Here is a 19,038-nt window from a genome sequence, read left to right on the forward strand (position 1 = left end):
ATTTATTTAATATAATAATAATAATATTTTATTATTTAATATTTTGTAACTCTCAAAATTTACTTTTCTCTTTTTTCACTCCATATATTTATTTAATATATTGATTTTTGTTTATATATATTTTATGTTTATATTTTTATGCTAGCTCACAAGAATAAATTGTATGCATAAGATCAATTTGTGGATGTGCTTTTAGAAGGTATTCGCAAACAAAAATTTCTAAATTTTTAATACTTTATATAAAATCAAGCATATAAGTTAAATTTTACCTATTTATTAATATTTTAAAATTCAAAGAAATAAATATATACGTATTTTAAATTTTATTCACATACAATTTTTATTCTCATTCAATTTTATTAGATATGAATATTGTAACTTAATAACTTTTAATAATAAATATGTAACAACTCTAATATTAATAGCATGTCTGATAATAATTATTGTTTTTTATTTATTTTTAAATAAATTTATTACATAAACCTCGAAAATATTATTTTTATATTATCATTTATATGTGACTATTCTCTAACTTATAACATTGATAAAAAAAATTAATTAACAAATTGATTAATTATTATTTTATTAATTGGAAATAAATTTATAACTTATTCCTTTCATTGAAAATAAATTTATAACTTAAACCTTTTATTAATTATTATTTATATGTGACCATTCACTAAATTATACATTAATGTAAAATTTTAATTAATAAATTGATTATTTATTATTTTCATTAATTGTTAATTTTTCATCCATGATTTTTAATGTATATATAAATATGTGATTCTGAGCCATCTTCACTTTCTTAAAAAAAACACTTTAGTCTTTATTTTGTATATTATTCTTTTTTTTTTCTCTTTGCAATGTCAAGGTTTTGAAGATTTATAATAGATATCTATTGGAAGGTCGATTCATATGCGGAAAAAAAATTATCGCTTTTATGTTTTATATTCCTTATTCATTTTCTTTTGATCTTTGACATCATAATTTTGAATTACTCTTTTGAAATGGATTGTGTTACAGAAAATAGTTTGATGATTCTAATATTAATTATATATGAATGTTGTAGAAAATAGTTTAACGATTCTTATATTATATATAAACAACACTATTGTGAAGCTTCTTCAATAAGGTATCTACGTTTTTTTTCTTCTGTTTGCCTTTATATGAATTTTAAAGTGTAAATTATAAAATTAATAGTTGCGTACTTCTCTTCAATCAAACAGTTAATCATAGATGTTTGAAGGACTCTGAAGTAGGTGCTGAACATAGAACATGATGAAAAGGTCCTTTGAAGTATTTTCATTTAGAAGATCTAATGATCATGTCGTTTTTGTTGGAGGTAGTAAAGAATTGTTTTTATCTTAATGCTACTAAAAATATTTTTTGTTATTGTTTTTTCTTTTCAATTTAACATGTGGATTAACAACAAACAATTTTTTTAGATATTTTGGAATAATTTTATAAAGGTTCGTTGCTTAAGTTTTTTTTTTTTGAATAATTTTATAAAGATTTATTGTTTAAGTTTCTTTTACCTCATATCCTTCCATGCTTTTGTGTTAAGAACGAGAATACTAATGATATTAGAATTATAATGACTCCTAAGTAAGTTAAATATTTAATTTTTTTTTATTAAATAAATTATTTTAAAAGATAAAATGATTTATACAATAAAATGTATAATTTCTTACAAATAAAAGTCTACATAATTTATATATGTAAGTAGATATAACAAGAATTTGTGTAATTAACCTTACATATTATTGTTAGAACAAGATTTGTTCTGATCAATATTCTTAGTTTTGATGATAACAAGGATATGAATTTTGTGTGAGATAATGTGGTACTCTAATACATTGCAATTTCCCTTTCAGGAAAAATATAAAGAGTATGCACAAATCAGCGCTAAGAAGCTTTGTCTCAGAAGGTTCAGCATGCAACATCAGAACATGGTCTGGCAAGACATCAGAAGATGGTCAAGGCAGAATCAGAACATGGGTCTATGGAAGCATCAGAAGAACTTGAGATCAGAAGCAGAAGCACTGAAGTTCTCATGGTATCACGCTCAGAAGCACTTCAAGGTCAGAAGACAAGAAGATGCTATGCACCAAGCTGTTTGACTCTGATGATATTCAAACGTTGTATACACAAACTTCAGATCAGAAGAAAGTACAGGTGGCAGGCTACGTTGACTGACAAAAGGAACGTTGGAAGCTATTAAAGGCAACGTCAGTAGACACAGCGTGAACAAGGCTCGAGGTAGTTGACAAAAGCGTGAAACATTAAATGCAATGCTGTACGGAATACGCAAAGCATTAAATGCTCCCAACGGTCATCTTCTCAAGTGCCTATAAATATGAAGTTCTGATGAGAAGCAAGGTTAACCAATTCTTGACGATTTCTGTGAATATTAACTTGCTGAAACGCTGTTCAAATCAAAGCTCAGAAACTTCATCTTCATCAAAGCTCACTACATTGCTGTTGTAATATATTAGTGAGATTAAGCTTAAACGTTAAGAGAAATATCACTGTTGTGATTATAGCTTTTCAGAAGCATTTGTAATACTCTTAGAATTGATTACATTAATTTGTAAGTAACTAGAGTGATCAAGTGTAGATCAGGATACTCTAGGAAGTCTTAGCTTGTGTCTAAGCAGTTGTAATTAGAGTGATCACGTGGTGGTCAAGATACTCTAAGAAAGTCTTAGCTTGTGTCTAAGCATTTGTTCCTAGAGTGATCAGGTTGTGATCAGGATACTCTAGAAGACTTAGTCGCGGGCTAAGTGGAAAACCATTGTAATCTGTTGCGATTAGTGGATTAAATCCTCAGGTGAGGTAAATCACTCCGTGGGGGTGGACTGGAGTAGTTTAGTTAACAACGAACCAGGATAAAAATAACTGTGCAAATTGTTTTTATCGTTCAAGTTTTTAGACTACACTTATTCAAACTCCCCCCTTTCTAAGTGTTTTTCTATCCTTCAATTGGCATCAGAGCGCCGGTTCTAAGGTGCAAGCACTTAACTGTGTTTAGAAAAGATTCAGGAAGAGAAAAACGCTTCAGTAAAAGATGGCTGGTGAAATTCTAACAAATACATCTGCATCTACATCTGGCTCTGCTGAGCAATACAATGGTAACAATGGTTATACTAGACCACCAGTATTTGATGGTGAAAACTTTCAATACTGGAAAGATAAACTGGAAAGTTACTTTCTTGGTCTAGATGGTGAATTATGGGATCTTCTGATGGATGGTTACAAACATCCAGTGAAAGCCAGTGGCGTAAGGCTTACAAGGCATGAAATGGATGATGATCAGAAGAAGCTTTTCAAGAATCATCATAAATGTAGGACTGTTTTGCTGAATGCTATCTCTCATGCTGAGTATGAGAAGATATCTAACAGGGAAACTGCCCATGATATATATGAGTCATTGAAAATGACCCATGAGGGAAATGCTCAAGTCAAGGAGACTAAAGCTCTTGCTCTAATCCAGAAATATGAAGCCTTCAAGATGGAGGATGATGAAGATATTGAGAAGATGTTCTCAAGATTTCAAACTCTAACTGCTGGATTGAGAGTTCTGGATAAAGGCTACACCAAGGATGATCATGTAAAGAAGATCATCAGAAGCTTACCCATAAGATGGGGTCCAATGGTGACTGCATTCAAGATTGCCAAGAATCTGAATGAAGTTTCGTTGGAAGAGCTTATCAGTGCCTTAAGAAGCCATGAAATAGAGCTGGATGCAAACGAGCCTCAGAAGAAAGGTAAGTCTATTGCATTAAAATCTAATGTTAAAAAATGCACTAACGCTTTTCAGGCTAGAGAAGAAGATCCTGAAGAATCAGAATCTGAAGAAGAAGATGAACTGTCCATGATCTCCAGAAGGGTAAACCAACTCTGGAAGAGCAAGCAAAGGAAGTTCAGAGGCTTCAGAAGTTCAAAGAGATTTGAACGAGGAGAATCTTCTGACAGAAGATCTGACAAGAAGAAGGCTGTCTGCTATGAGTGCAATGAGCCTGGACATTACAAGAACGAGTGTCCAAAACTTCAGAAGGAGAATCCCAAGAAGAAGTTTCATAAGAAGAAAGGTCTTATGGCAACATGGGATGATTCTGAATCAGAATCAGAATCAGACTCTGAAGAAGAGCAAGCCAACTTCGCGCTGATGGCTACAGAAGATGATGGATCAGAATCTACATCAGAATCAGATTCTGAAGAGGTATTTTCTGAACTATCTAGAGAAGAGTTAGTTTCCAGTTTAACAGAACTTCTGGAACTCAAGGCTCATCTTAGTATCAAATACAAAAAGCTGAAAAAGCAGTTTGAATTTGAAACTAAGAAGCTGGAATTGGAAAATTCTGAACTGAAGGAAAAAGTTTTAAATCTATCCAAAGATAGTGGATCTCCTTCTGAAACAGAAAAATCCATTCCTAGCATGAATCATATTCTGAAAGAATATGACTCGAGCTTCAGAAAGTTCTTATCTAGAAGTATTGGCAGAAGTCATCTTGCTTCTATGATATATGGTGTTTCCGGAAACAGAAGGTTTGGTTTTGGCTATGAGGGTGATACCTCACATAAATTTGAACATGTTGATGATCTGAAGATAACATACAAGCCATTGTATGATCATTTCAAATATGGCCATGCTCATGATATTAGGCTCACTTCACATGCACAGAAGTTTAACATTGTTCACACCAAGAAGCATGTGACACATCCTAAGAAATATCATGCTGACAAACCTAAAGAATATCATGCTGTTCCTCCTGTTAAATATTTTGCTAAACCCAAGTTCAATCAGAACTTGAGGAGAACTAACAAGAAAGGACCCAAGAAATTGTGGGTACCTAAGGAGAAGATAATTTCTGTTGCAGATATCCTTGGCGGCAAAGAGGACAAAAAGAAAAATGTCATGGTACCTGGACTCTGGGTGCTCGCGACACATGACGGGAAAAAGGTCTACATTACAAGACCTGGTGCTTAAACCAGGTGGAGAAGTCAAGTTTGGAGGAGATCAGAAGGGCAAAATCATTGGGTCTGGAACCATAAGTCTTGGTAACTCTCCTTCCATAACTAATGTACTTCTTGTAGAAGGATTAACGCATAACTTATTGTCCATAAGTCAATTAAGTGACAATGGTTATGATATAATCTTCAATCAAAAGTCTTGCAAGGCTGTAAGTCAGAAGGATGGCTCAATCCTATTTACAGGCAAGAGAAAGAACAACATTTATAAGATTGATCTTTCTGATCTTGAGAAGCAGAAGGTGACTTGTCTTATGTCTGTTTCTGAGGAGCAATGGGTCTGGCACAGAAGATTAGGTCATGCTAGTTTGAGAAAGATTTCTCATATTAACAAACTAAATCTGGTCAGAGGACTCCCAAATCTGAAATACAAATCAGATGCTCTTTGTGAAGCATGTCAGAAGGGCAAGTTCTCCAGACCTACATTCAAGTCTAAGAATGTTGTTTCTTCCTCAAGACCGTTAGAACTCTTGCACATTGATCTGTTTGGCCCAGTCAAAACAGCATTTGTCAGAGGGAAGAAATATGGATTAGTCATCGTAGATGATTATAGCCGCTGGACATGGGTAAAGTTCTTGAAACACAAGGATGAGTCTCATTCAGTGTTCTTTGAATTCTGCACTCAGATCCAATCTGAGAAAGAGTGCAAAATCATAAAGGTCAGAAGTGATCATGGTGGCAAATTTGAGAACAGATTCTTTGAGGAGTTCTTCAAAGAAAATGGTATTGCCCATGATTTCTCTTGTCCTAGAACTCCACAGCAAAATAGAGTTGTAGAGCGAAAGAATAGGACTCTACAAGAAATGGTCAGAACCATGATCAATGAAACCAATATGGCTAAGCATTTCTGGGCAGAAGCAATAAACACTGCGTGTTATATTCAGAATAGAATCTCTATCAGACCTATTCTAAATAAGACTCCTTATGAATTGTGGAAGAACAGAAAGCCCAACATTTCATATTTCCATCCTTTTGGATGTGTATGTTTTATTCTGAATACTAAAGATCATCTTGGTAAGTTTGATTCTAAAGCACAAAAGTGTTTCCTTCTTGGATATTCTGAACGCTCTAAAGGCTACAGAGTATACAATACTGAAACATTGATTGTAGAAGAATCAATCAATATCAGGTTTGATGATAAGCTTGGTCTTGAAAAACCAAAGCAGTTTGAGAATTTTGCAGATTTTGATATTGATATATCAGAAGCAGTAGAACCAAGAAGCAAAGCTGCAGAAGCTGGCAGTCTCAAAAGCAATGGATCAGAAGATCAAGTTGCTGCATCTTTAGAGAATCTCAGGATTTCTGAAGAGCCAACCGTCAGAAGATCACCTAGACTTGCTTCAGCTCATTCAGAAGATGTGATCCTTGGGAAGAAAGATGATCCTATCAGAACAAGATCATTCCTAAAGAATGACAATCAGAAGCAGTGATCAGAATCAGTAGGCGTAAAGTCTATTCAGAAAAATACAGCTGTCATCTATTTTCGGATGGTGAACGCGTATCTGTACGATTAGTAAAAAGCTTGCAGTTGAAAAGACGCCGATCTAGGTAACTGTGTTAAATCATTTCATTTACCGTGTTCTCTCTCCTAATATCATTTCTCATTAAATGCATAATGATTTCGTTATTTTCAAATCATTTAAATAACCCGCTTCACCTTCATTCCTTCTTTTTCTCTCTCTCTCTCTCTCTTTTGTGCATCCCTTTCGTTGCATCTGTTTTTCAAACCCTAGTTTTTGATTTGATCTCAAGGCATAATCATCATGAACTCATCTTCATGTTCATCAAATTCAAAAGAAAGACTCACTTCTACACAAATCCTTCTACGCAAATATGAGTATGCTCCATTGAAAACATGCTTAATACCCACGGAAGAACTGGAAGTTCTATGTGAATCTGCTGTGGACATCAACAACCTAAAAGCAAATGGCTTTAAGTGTGATGCAAGAGTCTTTGAGCAAGGATGTTCTAAATATCTTGATAGATTGGTTGGTCCAATTTATCCTGAACTTGTGAAGGATTTCTGGGTACATGCAACGGTTACTCCAACTGCCATCATTTCATTCATGCTAGGGCATGAAGTGGTTATCACTGAAAAGCTCATAAGGAAGCTGTACAATCTGAATGATGAAGAAGGTTGGTCTGGTCTTCAACATGCAACAGTTGACTGGTCTAAAGTTGAACAACAAATCTCTCTGGCTTTTGGAATTGATTCTCATAACACGGGCACCTTAAGGCCGTTTTATCAAGTATGGGCTGAGATTATTCTGGGTTCTCTTCACCATAGAAAGAAGATGCTCTCCTCCTCCTACATCAGTCCGGATCACAAGTATACTCTTTTCTGCATTGGCAGAAAGATAGAGATCAACATCTCTCATATTCTGTTTGAGAATCTGAAGACTTCTATTTGTGAGTCCAGAGAAGATGAAAGGGCGAAGTACCCTCATATTTCAAGAAAGACTATTCCCTTCGGTAGAATGATTTCAGACATTCTGATTGAAAGCAAAGTGCTGGACTCCATCAGAAAACTCAATGCGTCCCATTTTCTTGGAGTAGTTCAAGGTCCCATCTTCAATGGTGTGGATTTGTTCAGACTGGAACTCATTCAAAATGTACCATCTGTGTGCACAAGCTTTCCTGACATCCTGTCAAAAAGAGTTGCTGTTGAAGGTTTTGCCTCTTTGTTTCATAAAGAACTGCATCAGGTTGTCAAGCTTTACCTGGAAGATTGTGTTAGGAAGCAATCAGATATTGATCCAGCTTGGATCCGTGGCAGAGTACTTCCGTCCAAAGCTGATCTTCTGAAGAAGGATCAGAAGGAACAAAAGGCTAGGCTAAAAAGAAAGGCCCGAGAAGATGAGGTTATGAAAGCCAAGAAGTTGAGGGTCACCTATGATCCTGACAAGGTGGACTCTGAAGAACGAAGGGAGAAAAGGATCAGAGACTCCTTTCACAGAACCAGATCTTCACATGCTTCTTCGGAACACGTCTCCAGGCAGGTTTTTACTCCACCTCCTTCTGTCCCTAAACCATCTCTACAATCACCTCCATCTGAACCAAAAGTAAACTTCACTTTACCAAATCCTTCTCCATCATCTTTTTCCTCTCCCATTCTAAACCCCACACCTCTAAGTATTCTTCCCCCAACTCCTTCTGATAAAACTTTCTCACCAATTCCCTTTACAAATACTCCATCCTCTTCTCAATCTATCCTTTCTGATATTCCATCCTCATCAATCATTCTCTCAGATATCCCTTCTTCCTCATCCACCGCACCTCCACCTTCTATATCCCATCCCTTACCTACCAGAAAATCCAAACCCTACTGTCCTCTCTACCCTGACTACAAATTCACCTTCAATCCGCCTGAACCTGAACCCTATACCTACTTGTAACTATTCAGACATGAGGTGATTAGCAGTCTAGACCTTCTGAAGGATGCCTTTCTAAATGGTCTGGATGATGTTTCTACAAGAAATCTTTGGAAAAGCTTTCGCAAGGATTTTCAAGTAGAAGCAATGGGAGTACAGAAAAGACTAGTGGCTGCTGCCCCGAGTTACCCTGGTTACCTTCTGGAGGGTGATAATGGTGTATACTACCATCCTCTCACAAATTGTGTTGCTGCTGAGGAGAAGCAGTTTGTGGATGAATTGGAAGAAGCAAGACTGGCTGCTGTAATGGAAGCTAACCCTTGTAGGGAGATTGTGGTCTGGATACCTCAATATCCTGTTCTACTTGGGGATTTCAAGACTCTCTTTGACTTTTTGAGGGAAAACCCTTCTAAGAAAGACCCAAGCTTGGCCATTCTAGAAGTTATTGACCCACCAGAAGTTGAAGGGCCTTCTGCCCCCCGGAATCTAGCTGCCATTCTTCAGGCACTTGAGAATGGAGATTCTGAGGTTCCTGCTGCAGAGTATGGAGATGCTTCTATGCAAGAAGCAGATGTAGAAGATCATGTTGCTGAATCAGTTCCTGTTGAGGAAATCCCTGCAAATGATCTATCAATGGAAGCTACAGATCACAATGCCATCCTGTTGGATAGAAGCTGTGAAGCTTCTTCTGATGAACCTTCCCGTCTTGCAAGGACTCTGGAAGTTCTTCAGAAGAACCAGGATGAGCAAAGCTCAGTCAATGCTGAGTTTAGAGCTTTCATAGAGAAGCAGAATGAGCACAACAATGGGGTTCAAGAGATGCTGGCCAAGATCTTGTCAAGGCTAGGGTCATCTTAGATTGAGTCTTAGTTGTTTTGTTTTTGCTTTTGCTGCATCTGTTTTGTGCATCTTCTCTTCCTTATCTTCTTGTACTTCTGTACTTTTGTCTGCTTGAACTTCAATGAAAATTATCTTTTTCTTCCATGTGTTTCTTTTTGTTTTTCATCTGAATCTTTTATGTTTTTGATGTTATGACAAAAAGGGGGAGAAATATGTGATAAATGATTTGATTTAATAAGTTGCTTTACTAACAGAACTTGCAAAGTTCTATGCTTTAAGTTGTGTTGTTGCAGGAATTGAAGATTCTCTTTAAAGATCAACATGAGAAGCAACAAGATGAATCAAGTTCTTGGATTCTTGAAGCAAGCTGAGTGCTATGAAGCTTCAGAATCAGAATCAGAAGCAAGAAGGAAGAATGTTCGGATATTCTGATGATAGAATATGATCTGAAACATTATGTCTATTTGTTCTGATACATTCTATATGGCTCTGATACATATTATGTGTTCTGAAACATATTCTATGTTCTGACTCATTCATGCTGACTTTTGTCGTTTAGTTTTGTTCTGTAACATTTCAGGATGTAGAGATTCTCTGATGATGCTCTGGTACATTCAACAATGTTCTGATACATTCTAGCATGAACTGATGAAAGAAGAAATTCAAGCTCTGAAGCTGTCCCAATAGAAGCAAGAATCAGGAGTTGTGGATGTTCTGAAGATCTAAAGAAATTCAAGTTCTGAAGTTGTCCGATGGAAGCTGAAGTCAGAAGCTGTGAATGTTCTGAAGATCAAAGAAATTCAAGTTCTGAAGTTGTCCGATGGAAGCAGAAGTCAGAAGCTGTGAATGTTCTGAGGATCTAAAGAAATTCAATGTTCTGAAGCTGTCCTATGGAAGCAGAAATCAGAAGTCATGAATGTTCTGAAGATCGAGCACTGTGAACGTCTCTACTGAAATACTCAGGGAAGTCTTTTATTTATAAAATTCTTCTAGTATTAATTTCAGGGGGAGATTATTCATCTCAGGGGGAGATTGTTAATTTCAGGGGGAGATTATTCATCTCAGGGGGAGATTGATAATCTCAGGGGGAGACATATTCACATGCTTATGCTATAGCTGTGTAACTTTTGTCTTTAGCCGTCTGCTCTTTCTGATCGCAAATTCATATCATTTATATATGTTTTTGTCATCATCAAAAAGGGGGAGATTGTTAGAAAAATATTTGTTCTGATCAATATTCTTAGTTTTGATGATAACAAGGATATGAATTTTGTGTGAGATAATGTGGTACTCTAATACATTGCAATTTCCCTTTCAGGAAAAATATAAAGAGTATGCACAAATCAGCGCTCAGAAGCTTTGTCTCAGAAGGTTCAGCATGCAACATCAGAACATGGTCTGGCAAGACATCAGAAGATGGTCAAGGCAGAATCAGAACATGGGTTTATGGAAGCATCAGAAGAACTTGAGATCAGAAGCAGAAGCACTGAAGTTCTCATGGTATCACGCTCAGAAGCACTTCAAGGTCAGAAGACAAGAAGATGCTATGCACCAAGCTGTTTGACTCTGATGATATTCAAACGTTGTATACACAAACATCAGATCAGAAGAAAGTACAGGTGGCAGGCTACGCTGACTGACAAAAGGAACGTTGGAAGCTATTAAAGGCAACGTCAGTAGACACAGCGTGAACAAGGCTCGAGGTAGTTGACAAAAGCGTGAAACATTAAATGCAATGTTGTACGGAATACGCAAAGCATTAAATGCTCCCAACGGTCATCTTCTCAAGTGCCTATAAATATGAAGTTCTGATGAGAAGCAAGGTTAACCAATTCTTGACGATTTCTGTGAATATTAACTTGCTGAAACGCTGTTCAAATCAAAGCTCAGAAACTTCATCTTCATCAAAGCTCACTACATTGCTGTTGTAATATATTAGTGAGATTAAGCTTAAACGTTAAGAGAAATATCACTGTTGTGATTATAGTTTTTCAGAAGCATTTGTAATACTCTTAGAATTGATTACATTAATTTGTAAGTAACTAGAGTGATCAAGTGTTGATCAGGATACTCTAGGAAGTCTTAGCTTGTGTCTAAGTAGTTGTAATTAGAGTGATCACGTGGTGGTCAGGATACTCTAAGAAAGTCTTAGCTTGTGTCTAAGCATTTGTTCCTAGAGTGATCAGGTTGTGATCAGGATACTCTAGAAGACTTAGTCGCGGGCTAAGTGGAAAACCATTGTAATCTGTTGCGATTAGTGGATTAAATCCTTAGGTGAGGTAAATCACTCCGTGGGGGTGGACTGGAGTAGTTTAGTTAACAACGAACCAGGATAAAAATAACTGTGCAAATTGTTTTTATCGTTCAAGTTTTTAGACTACACTTATTCAAACCCCCCCTTTCTAAGTGTTTTTCTATCCTTCAATTATATACTAAAAATATATAAGTATTTTAGACATTGTAACCTTTAATTCGAAAAAAGTAAGACGGTGGATCTAAATTATTATTTGTTAATTGAAACATGTAGTTGTTAACTAATATTTTCGCAATGTCTTATATACAATCATAGAGAGAATAAATTATTTATGTATAAATATCCTACTAAAATCAAGTAATGAATCACAATAGGTAGGATGATGCTTTGGAGTTAATTTAGGATTAAAAGCTTCGGTTGGAGGCTTTTTGCGAATAGGCTTCTCACAAAAGATCAATTGGTGTATAGAGGTATTAACATAACTTCTTCTAATTTAAAGTGTGTTTTTTGTGATATGCATTTGGAAGATAGGGACCATATTTTCTTCAAATGCAATATGATTAAATTTGTTTGGAAGGGATTGCTAAGTGGGTGGATTTTCTGGGTTGGAATATGGAAGAATGTATCCCGTTTTTTATGGAATGACATTCGATGGGCCGTGTCAAAAGAATTAAAGAAGGTGAATTCGATGGGCCGTGTCAAAATAATTAAAGAAGGCGAATTGGGAATGGTTTGGTTAGCCACTTCTTGGATTATTTGGTTGACAAGAAATGGTTTTTGCTTTAGGAATGAGGTTTGGAATGTTACTAACATGATTTGGAATATCAAGATTTTGATATGGATATGTTTTTTTTTTGGAGATATTGCACATTCCAATTATAGTTTTTACGAGTAAGGTTTGAGAACTCTTAGTTCTCCTATATATAAAATTCTTGCTTACAAAAAAAAAAGTTAATGAATCACAAAATATTATATTTGTTTTTCCCATAAAATCAATAAATATAACATATTTTTACATTTCTATAAAAAAAGTATCATTGTTTCGGTTCAATGCCAAACTATCTAACTACAATATAATAAAAGACTAAAGTTTATTCATAATAGAAAATAAATTGCATTATAATATTTGATATATATGGTCTAAAAAAGAAATTTGGAATTAATACTATAAATTGCTTTTGTTAATATACATTATAAATCGGAATTATTTTATAAAATTTTCTTAAAAATAGTCTACTCACTATCTCATATACTATGTATGGAAGAACTACTAAAATAACAACTTTAATAAAAAAAGTTATTAATATTAAAAATTATAATATAAATACAAAATATAGGATTTTAGATAAAATATATTAAAATATTATATGATTTCTCTTTAAGGATCAAATTTGATATATCAAATTTAAAAATAATCAAACTTATAAGTTAAAACAATAAAAATTTTCATACTTCTAAATATTACTCTTAATTTTAAATAGATAAAAATTAAATATAATATTTTTAGTATATTTTAAAACATATTCAATTACTATATTAAATTATATATATTTTATAAAATATTTAACCTATATATTTTAATTACACTCGTGCAACGCACGGGTAATTTACCTAGTATAAGAAAATTCACACAATTCCTCATCTCTTAGCTATGCCACATCATCTTCTCTTCCCACAAAAATCCACATCATCCCTTCCAATTGTGTGCTGCTGATCACATGTTGTTATTGTGGGTTGTGGCAGTTTCTTATTTGATCATTTAACTTCTGCTACATTCAACTTCTCACACATTCATGATGCTGCAGTTATGATTCTTTGCCTCCCTCTAGCCATCCACTTTCCAAACGGCTTACACACATAAATGATCTCATGTACTGGTTTACATATATATATCTCTCACTACTCCACAATCCATTTATGGTTTTACTCTCACTTTTCTTCTCCATTTAAGGTTTCTTTTTTCCTTCAATTCGATATTCATCCACCGCGAAACATGCTGATAACATGTGAGTTTCTTCTCCCGATTTTGTTTTTTCGATTTAATGTTTCCGATCTTGTGTTCGTTTTTTTTTGGTAGGTTGAAGCGCAAGGACGCTGGTGCTGGAACTAAGCAATCGAAGATGGCTGTGAAGGATCCTAATTTGCTTCGTTTTCATGTATGTTTCCGTGCTGAAAATCATTCGATATACTTTGTTAATTTAATCGTCACATAAGATGAAGGTAACATGAAGGAATTGATTTAGTTCATTTAGGTTGTGATGGCTTTTGTAAATTTTAAATCAAAATTACAATTTGTTTCACTGCAGATGGCTACTCTTGCTACCTATTTTGGTCTTGGGAAGCAGACACACAGGGACACACAAGGAGTTTTTCCAAAAGAAGGTTATATCACTCGCCTTATAGTCGTTTCCATGGTTTGTAGAAGGTGTAGGATTTAACTATTATATTGATGTTAACAGCATCAGCCAACATTGTAGGATGCAATATCATAATGTATATATGCATTGATCAATCAGACTTCTAATTGCAATTGGCATTTTTTGGTACTATCATGGAACTGCTTATATACAGTTACCAATTAACATTTTGTGATTTATATTTAATACATCTCTAATTTCCACATATGATATAAATTTAATCTATCTCTAATTCCTACAAATGATTTAAATTTAATCTTTCTTTAATTTCTACATATGATTGAAGACATTGGCTATGGAGGTATACCACTTTTTGAAGAGGGTGATTACTTTTACATCATTGACTAAAAAACTGATTTAAAATGTTTCTGTTAAAGGCACTGTCAATTTTTATGGACTTGATCATTCCATCATGGTGGTGTCTGTATTTGTGGAGGTAATGTTTGTTTGTTTTTTCCAATTAATGAAAAATAATCAAGTTTGTTTTTGAATTATTAACTCATATGATTTATGTCATCACAGATATTAGAATTGCCAATGCAGCTAATTAAACAGCCACAACTGAGTAGAAGTTTGACAGATTTAATAGTCATCGCATTCTGAACCTTCTATTCACTTTGATTATATATATATATATATATATATATATATATATATATATATATATATATATATATATATATATATATATATATATATAACTGAGCTGCTATCTCTTTTTCTTTGCTTTCTTAATATTTTCTAAGGATGTACATGATTTAAAATAAAAACGTAATGTATACATACATATATATATATATATATATATATATATATATATATATATATATATATATATATAAGGAGGGTTATATTGACTCCAAGAGTAAGTTATAATAACTTACTCCACATCTTGACCATTAATTCTTTTCAATCTAATGGTTAAAAATAATAAAGAATGGTTTTCTCTTTCCACATTTAATGACTTATTATTTTTAACCATTAGATTGAAAAGAATAAATGGTCAAGATGTGGAGTAAGCTATAATAACTTACTCTTGGAGTCAATATAACCCTTCTCACTCTCTCTCTCTCTCTCTCTCTCTCTCTCTCTCTCTCTCTCTCTCTCTCTCTCTCTCTCTCTCTCTCTCTCTCTCTCTCTCTCTTTCTCTCTCTCTCTCTCTCTCTCTCTCTCTCTCTCTCTCTCTCTCTCTCTCTCTCTCTATATATATATATATATATATATATATATATATATAAAGTTACAGTATTAATATAATGAAAAGTAATATATATATATATATATATATATATATATATATATATATATATATATATATATATACCGTCATAATGTATATTAATTGAAATTTATATTTATATTTGATTAGTTATTTCTTTTATATTTGTATCTAACTTTTTTTCTTCATTCTTATTGCATAAATATTGTATGATATTTTTTTTATTAATCATACCATTTATTTTAAATTTTTACTCTTATATAGATATAGAAGATTTTATATACTTTAGCTTTTAGCGACATGAAATGTATGGGCAAAGAAGACGTGGTCCTTATGTGTCAAAGAAAACTTGAAATAAATTGGTTCATATATTTTTGGCTTAAATGCACTTTTGACCCCCCCTATTTTCATTTTAATGAACTTTTGATCCCCCATTTTCAAAATTCCTTATTTTGATCCCCAAACATTCAATTTTTTGGCAATTTTAGAGCCCCTCTCCAAAAATGCATATGTGGCAGTGGGAATTGCTGAGTTGGCTAAAATTACATATGCCACGTAATTTCATTAATTTAATTTATAATTTTAAATACAAAACATAATCATTTATTTAATTTATAATTTTAAATACAAAACAATTTCTGAACAAACTAAATAATATTAATTCTTTTTTTATAAATCAGAAACTTGTCCACCTTTCTTCATCTTGTTCGTGAAATCCTTGACCTAAGATCTTCATTTTCCAGCATACCATATCTTGTACCCCTAAACGTATTCCTTTTCGTTTTCGTTTTTATAAAACCCAAACGTATTCCTTTTCGTTTTCCAGCCATGTCCATGTCTCATTATTCTGAAGCAAGTAGTCGAACAAAATCCCCTTCCGTCCATGGCGAATGTAGGTGTGGTCTTGATGCACCTTTAATGACTTCTTGGACTGATTCTAACCCAGGACGTCGTTTTTACGGTTGTGGGATGTACAAGGTAAGCATCTCCTATTCTATAATTTTTAGTTGTGAGAATAACCCTAAATTCCATCCTAAATTGCATCTGTAAATTTCTGTAGATTCAGGGGTACAAGAGATGTAATCATTTTGTTTGGTATGATGAAGAGCTGGGCCCTAGAGCAAAAGAGATGATTTCAACATTGAAACAGAAACTGAAAATTGCAAATCTCAAAATTGATGCAGCCAAGATCCAAGAAGATGAAATGAGCAAGAAGATCAGGAATTTGAACATGAGGATAATGTATTTGAAGCTTTCGATTGCGTCCATTGTCGTGTTAGTAGTGGGATTAGTGTTAGGATTTGTAATGAACTAGATTGATGTTAAATGAGACAAGTTTGATGTATCAGTATCAGTCTCAATTTCTAATTGTAACACTTTTGATTAATTATGAGACAAGTTGTACTATTATGGTTATCAATGAGATCAGTTTGTTGCACAATTTGTATCACTGTTTTTAGCTCCAGGGGAAAAACATGCTTTTTGACAGTTTTGCACTAAACTTCCACCAGTGGAAGTTACCTTTAAAACCTGCTGAAAATGCTTTTTGACAGTTTTTGCACTAAACCTCCACCAGTGGAAGTTACCTTCAAAATATGCTAAAAATGCTTTTTGACAGTTTTTGCACTAATCTTCCACCAGTGCAAGTTACCTTCAAAATATGTTAAAAATGCTTTTTGACAGTTTTTGCACCAGTGCAAGTTGCCTCATGAATCTTTTCTTTGTTACTAAACACCATACCTAGCTCAAACTTTGAGGAATCACGCTTAAAAGAAGGAAACTTTTCTATTTCATCATCATTGTCACTCTCATTAGGTGTGTGCAATACATCAGAATCATAATCCTCCTTAGAATATATATCCTTGGCATTATCCTCATCACCTTGAATGATAGTTGTCCAGTCCAATTCCATATCTTGTCCTTCATCCTCACTTTCAGGAACACACTCATTCAAGTCATGACTATAACTACTCATCTCACTCTCAGTTGCAACATACTCTTCATCATCATCCTCAACTTCAGCATCAACATGTTCCTTTTCAACTTCAGTATCAACATGCTCCTTTTCAACTTCGGTATCAACATTCTCCTTTTCAACTTCATCATCAACATACTCCTTTTCAACTTCAACATCAGATTCAGCTTCATCATCAGCATAGTTTGGACAGCCATCAACATAATCCTCGACAACAGGAGTCACTTCTATTGTGTGCTCAACATATACATCCACCAATTGAAAACCCTTAATATCATCAACAAACTTAAGCACATCTTTATCGCAGTTTAAGGGTCTAAGGCCACGACTAAAGCTAAACTTAGGGTTCCAGTACCACATACATTTGATATTACAATATCCCTCTGTTAGAACAAGATTTGTTCTGATCAATATTCTTAGTTTTGATGATAACAAGGATATGAATTTTGTGTGAGATAATGTGGTACTCTAATACATTGCAATTTCCCTTTCAGGAAATATATAAAGAGTATGCACAAATCAGCGCTCAGAAGCTTTGTCTCAGAAGGTTCAGCATGCAACATCAGAACATGGTCTGGCAAGACATCAGAAGATGGTCAAGGCAGAATTAGAACATGGGTCTATGGAAGCATCAGAAGAACTTGAGGTCAGAAGCAGAAGCACTGAAGTTCTCATGGTATCACGCTCAGAAGCACTTCAAGGTCAGAAGACAAGAAGATGCTATGCACCAAGCTGTTTGACTCTGATGATATTCAAATATTATATTCAAACATCAGATCAGAAGAAAGTACAGGTGGCAGGCTACGCTGACTGACAAAAGGAACGTTGGAAGCTATTAAAGGCAACGTCAGTAGACACAGCGTGAACAAGGCTCGAGGTAGTTGACAAAAGCGTGAAACATTAAATGCAAAGCTGTACGGAATACGCAAATCATTAAATGCGCTCAACGGTCATCTTCTCAAACGCCTATAAATATGAAGTTCTGATGAGAAGCAAGGTTGACGATTTTGAAAGAACTAACTCTGAAAGACTTGCTGAAACGCTGTTCAATTCAAAGCTCAGAAACTTCATCTTCATCAAAGCTCACTACATTGCTGTTGTAATATATTAGTGAGATTAAGCTTAAACGTTGAGAGAAATATCACTGTTGTGATTATAGCTTTTCAGAAGCATTTGTAATACTCTTATTTGATTACATTAATTTGTAAGTAACTAGAGTGATCAAGTGTTGATCAGGATACTCTAGGAAGTCTTAGCTTGTGTCTAAGCAGTTGTAATTAGAGTGATCACGTGGTGGTCAGGATACTCTAAGAAAGTCTTAGCTTGTGTCTAAGCATTTGTTCCTGGAGTGATCAGGTTGTGATCAGGATACTCTAGAAGACTTAGTCGCGGACTAAGTGGAAAACCATTATAATCTGTTGAGATTAGTGGATTAAATCCTCAGGTGAGGTAAATCACTCCGTGGGGGTGGACTGGAGTAGTTTAGTTAACAACGAACCAGGATAAAAAATAACTGTGCATATTGTTTTTATCGTTCAAGTTTTTAGACTACACTTATTCAAACCCCCCCCCCTTTCTAAGTGTTTTTCTATCCTTCAATTGGCATCAGAGCGCCGGTTCTAAGGTGCAAGCACTTAACTGTGTTTAGAAAAGATTCAGGAAGAGAAAAACGCTTCAGTAAAAGATGGCTGGTGAAATTCCAACAAATCCAACTCCATCTACATCTGGCTCTGCTGAGCAATACAATGGTAACAATGGTTATACTAGACCACCAATATTCGATGGTGAAAACTTTGAATATTGGAAAGATAAACTGGAAAGTTACTTTCTTGGTCTAGATGCTGATCTATGGGATCTTCTGTTGGATGGTTACAAACATCCTGTTAAAGCTACTGGTGTAAGGCTCACGAGAAGCGAAATGAATGATG

The 19,038-nt window shown here is 34.4% G+C and overlaps 1 protein-coding gene and 1 long non-coding RNA gene across 2 annotated transcripts; both read left to right on the forward strand.

Moving 5' to 3' along the window:
- Nucleotides 1-879: 879 nt before the first annotated feature.
- LOC131632376 (uncharacterized) lies at nucleotides 880-3,004 on the forward strand. The gene is made up of 3 exons (XR_009292986.1): nucleotides 880-1,135; nucleotides 1,230-1,345; nucleotides 1,878-3,004. It is a non-coding gene; the product is annotated as an uncharacterized LOC131632376 (long non-coding RNA).
- Nucleotides 3,005-15,963: 12,959 nt separating this feature from the next.
- On the forward strand, nucleotides 15,964-16,450 carry LOC131632355 (uncharacterized protein At4g04775-like). The gene is made up of 2 exons (XM_058903110.1): nucleotides 15,964-16,113; nucleotides 16,196-16,450. Exons 1-2 carry the CDS (start codon nucleotides 15,964-15,966, stop codon nucleotides 16,448-16,450), a joined length of 405 nt encoding a protein of 134 aa, XP_058759093.1.
- The last annotated feature ends 2,588 nt before the right edge of the window (nucleotides 16,451-19,038 follow it).

Source organism: Vicia villosa, unplaced genomic scaffold (assembly GCF_029867415.1).
Source record: "Vicia villosa cultivar HV-30 ecotype Madison, WI unplaced genomic scaffold, Vvil1.0 ctg.000938F_1_1, whole genome shotgun sequence".
Lineage (NCBI taxonomy): Eukaryota > Viridiplantae > Streptophyta > Magnoliopsida > Fabales > Fabaceae > Vicia > Vicia villosa.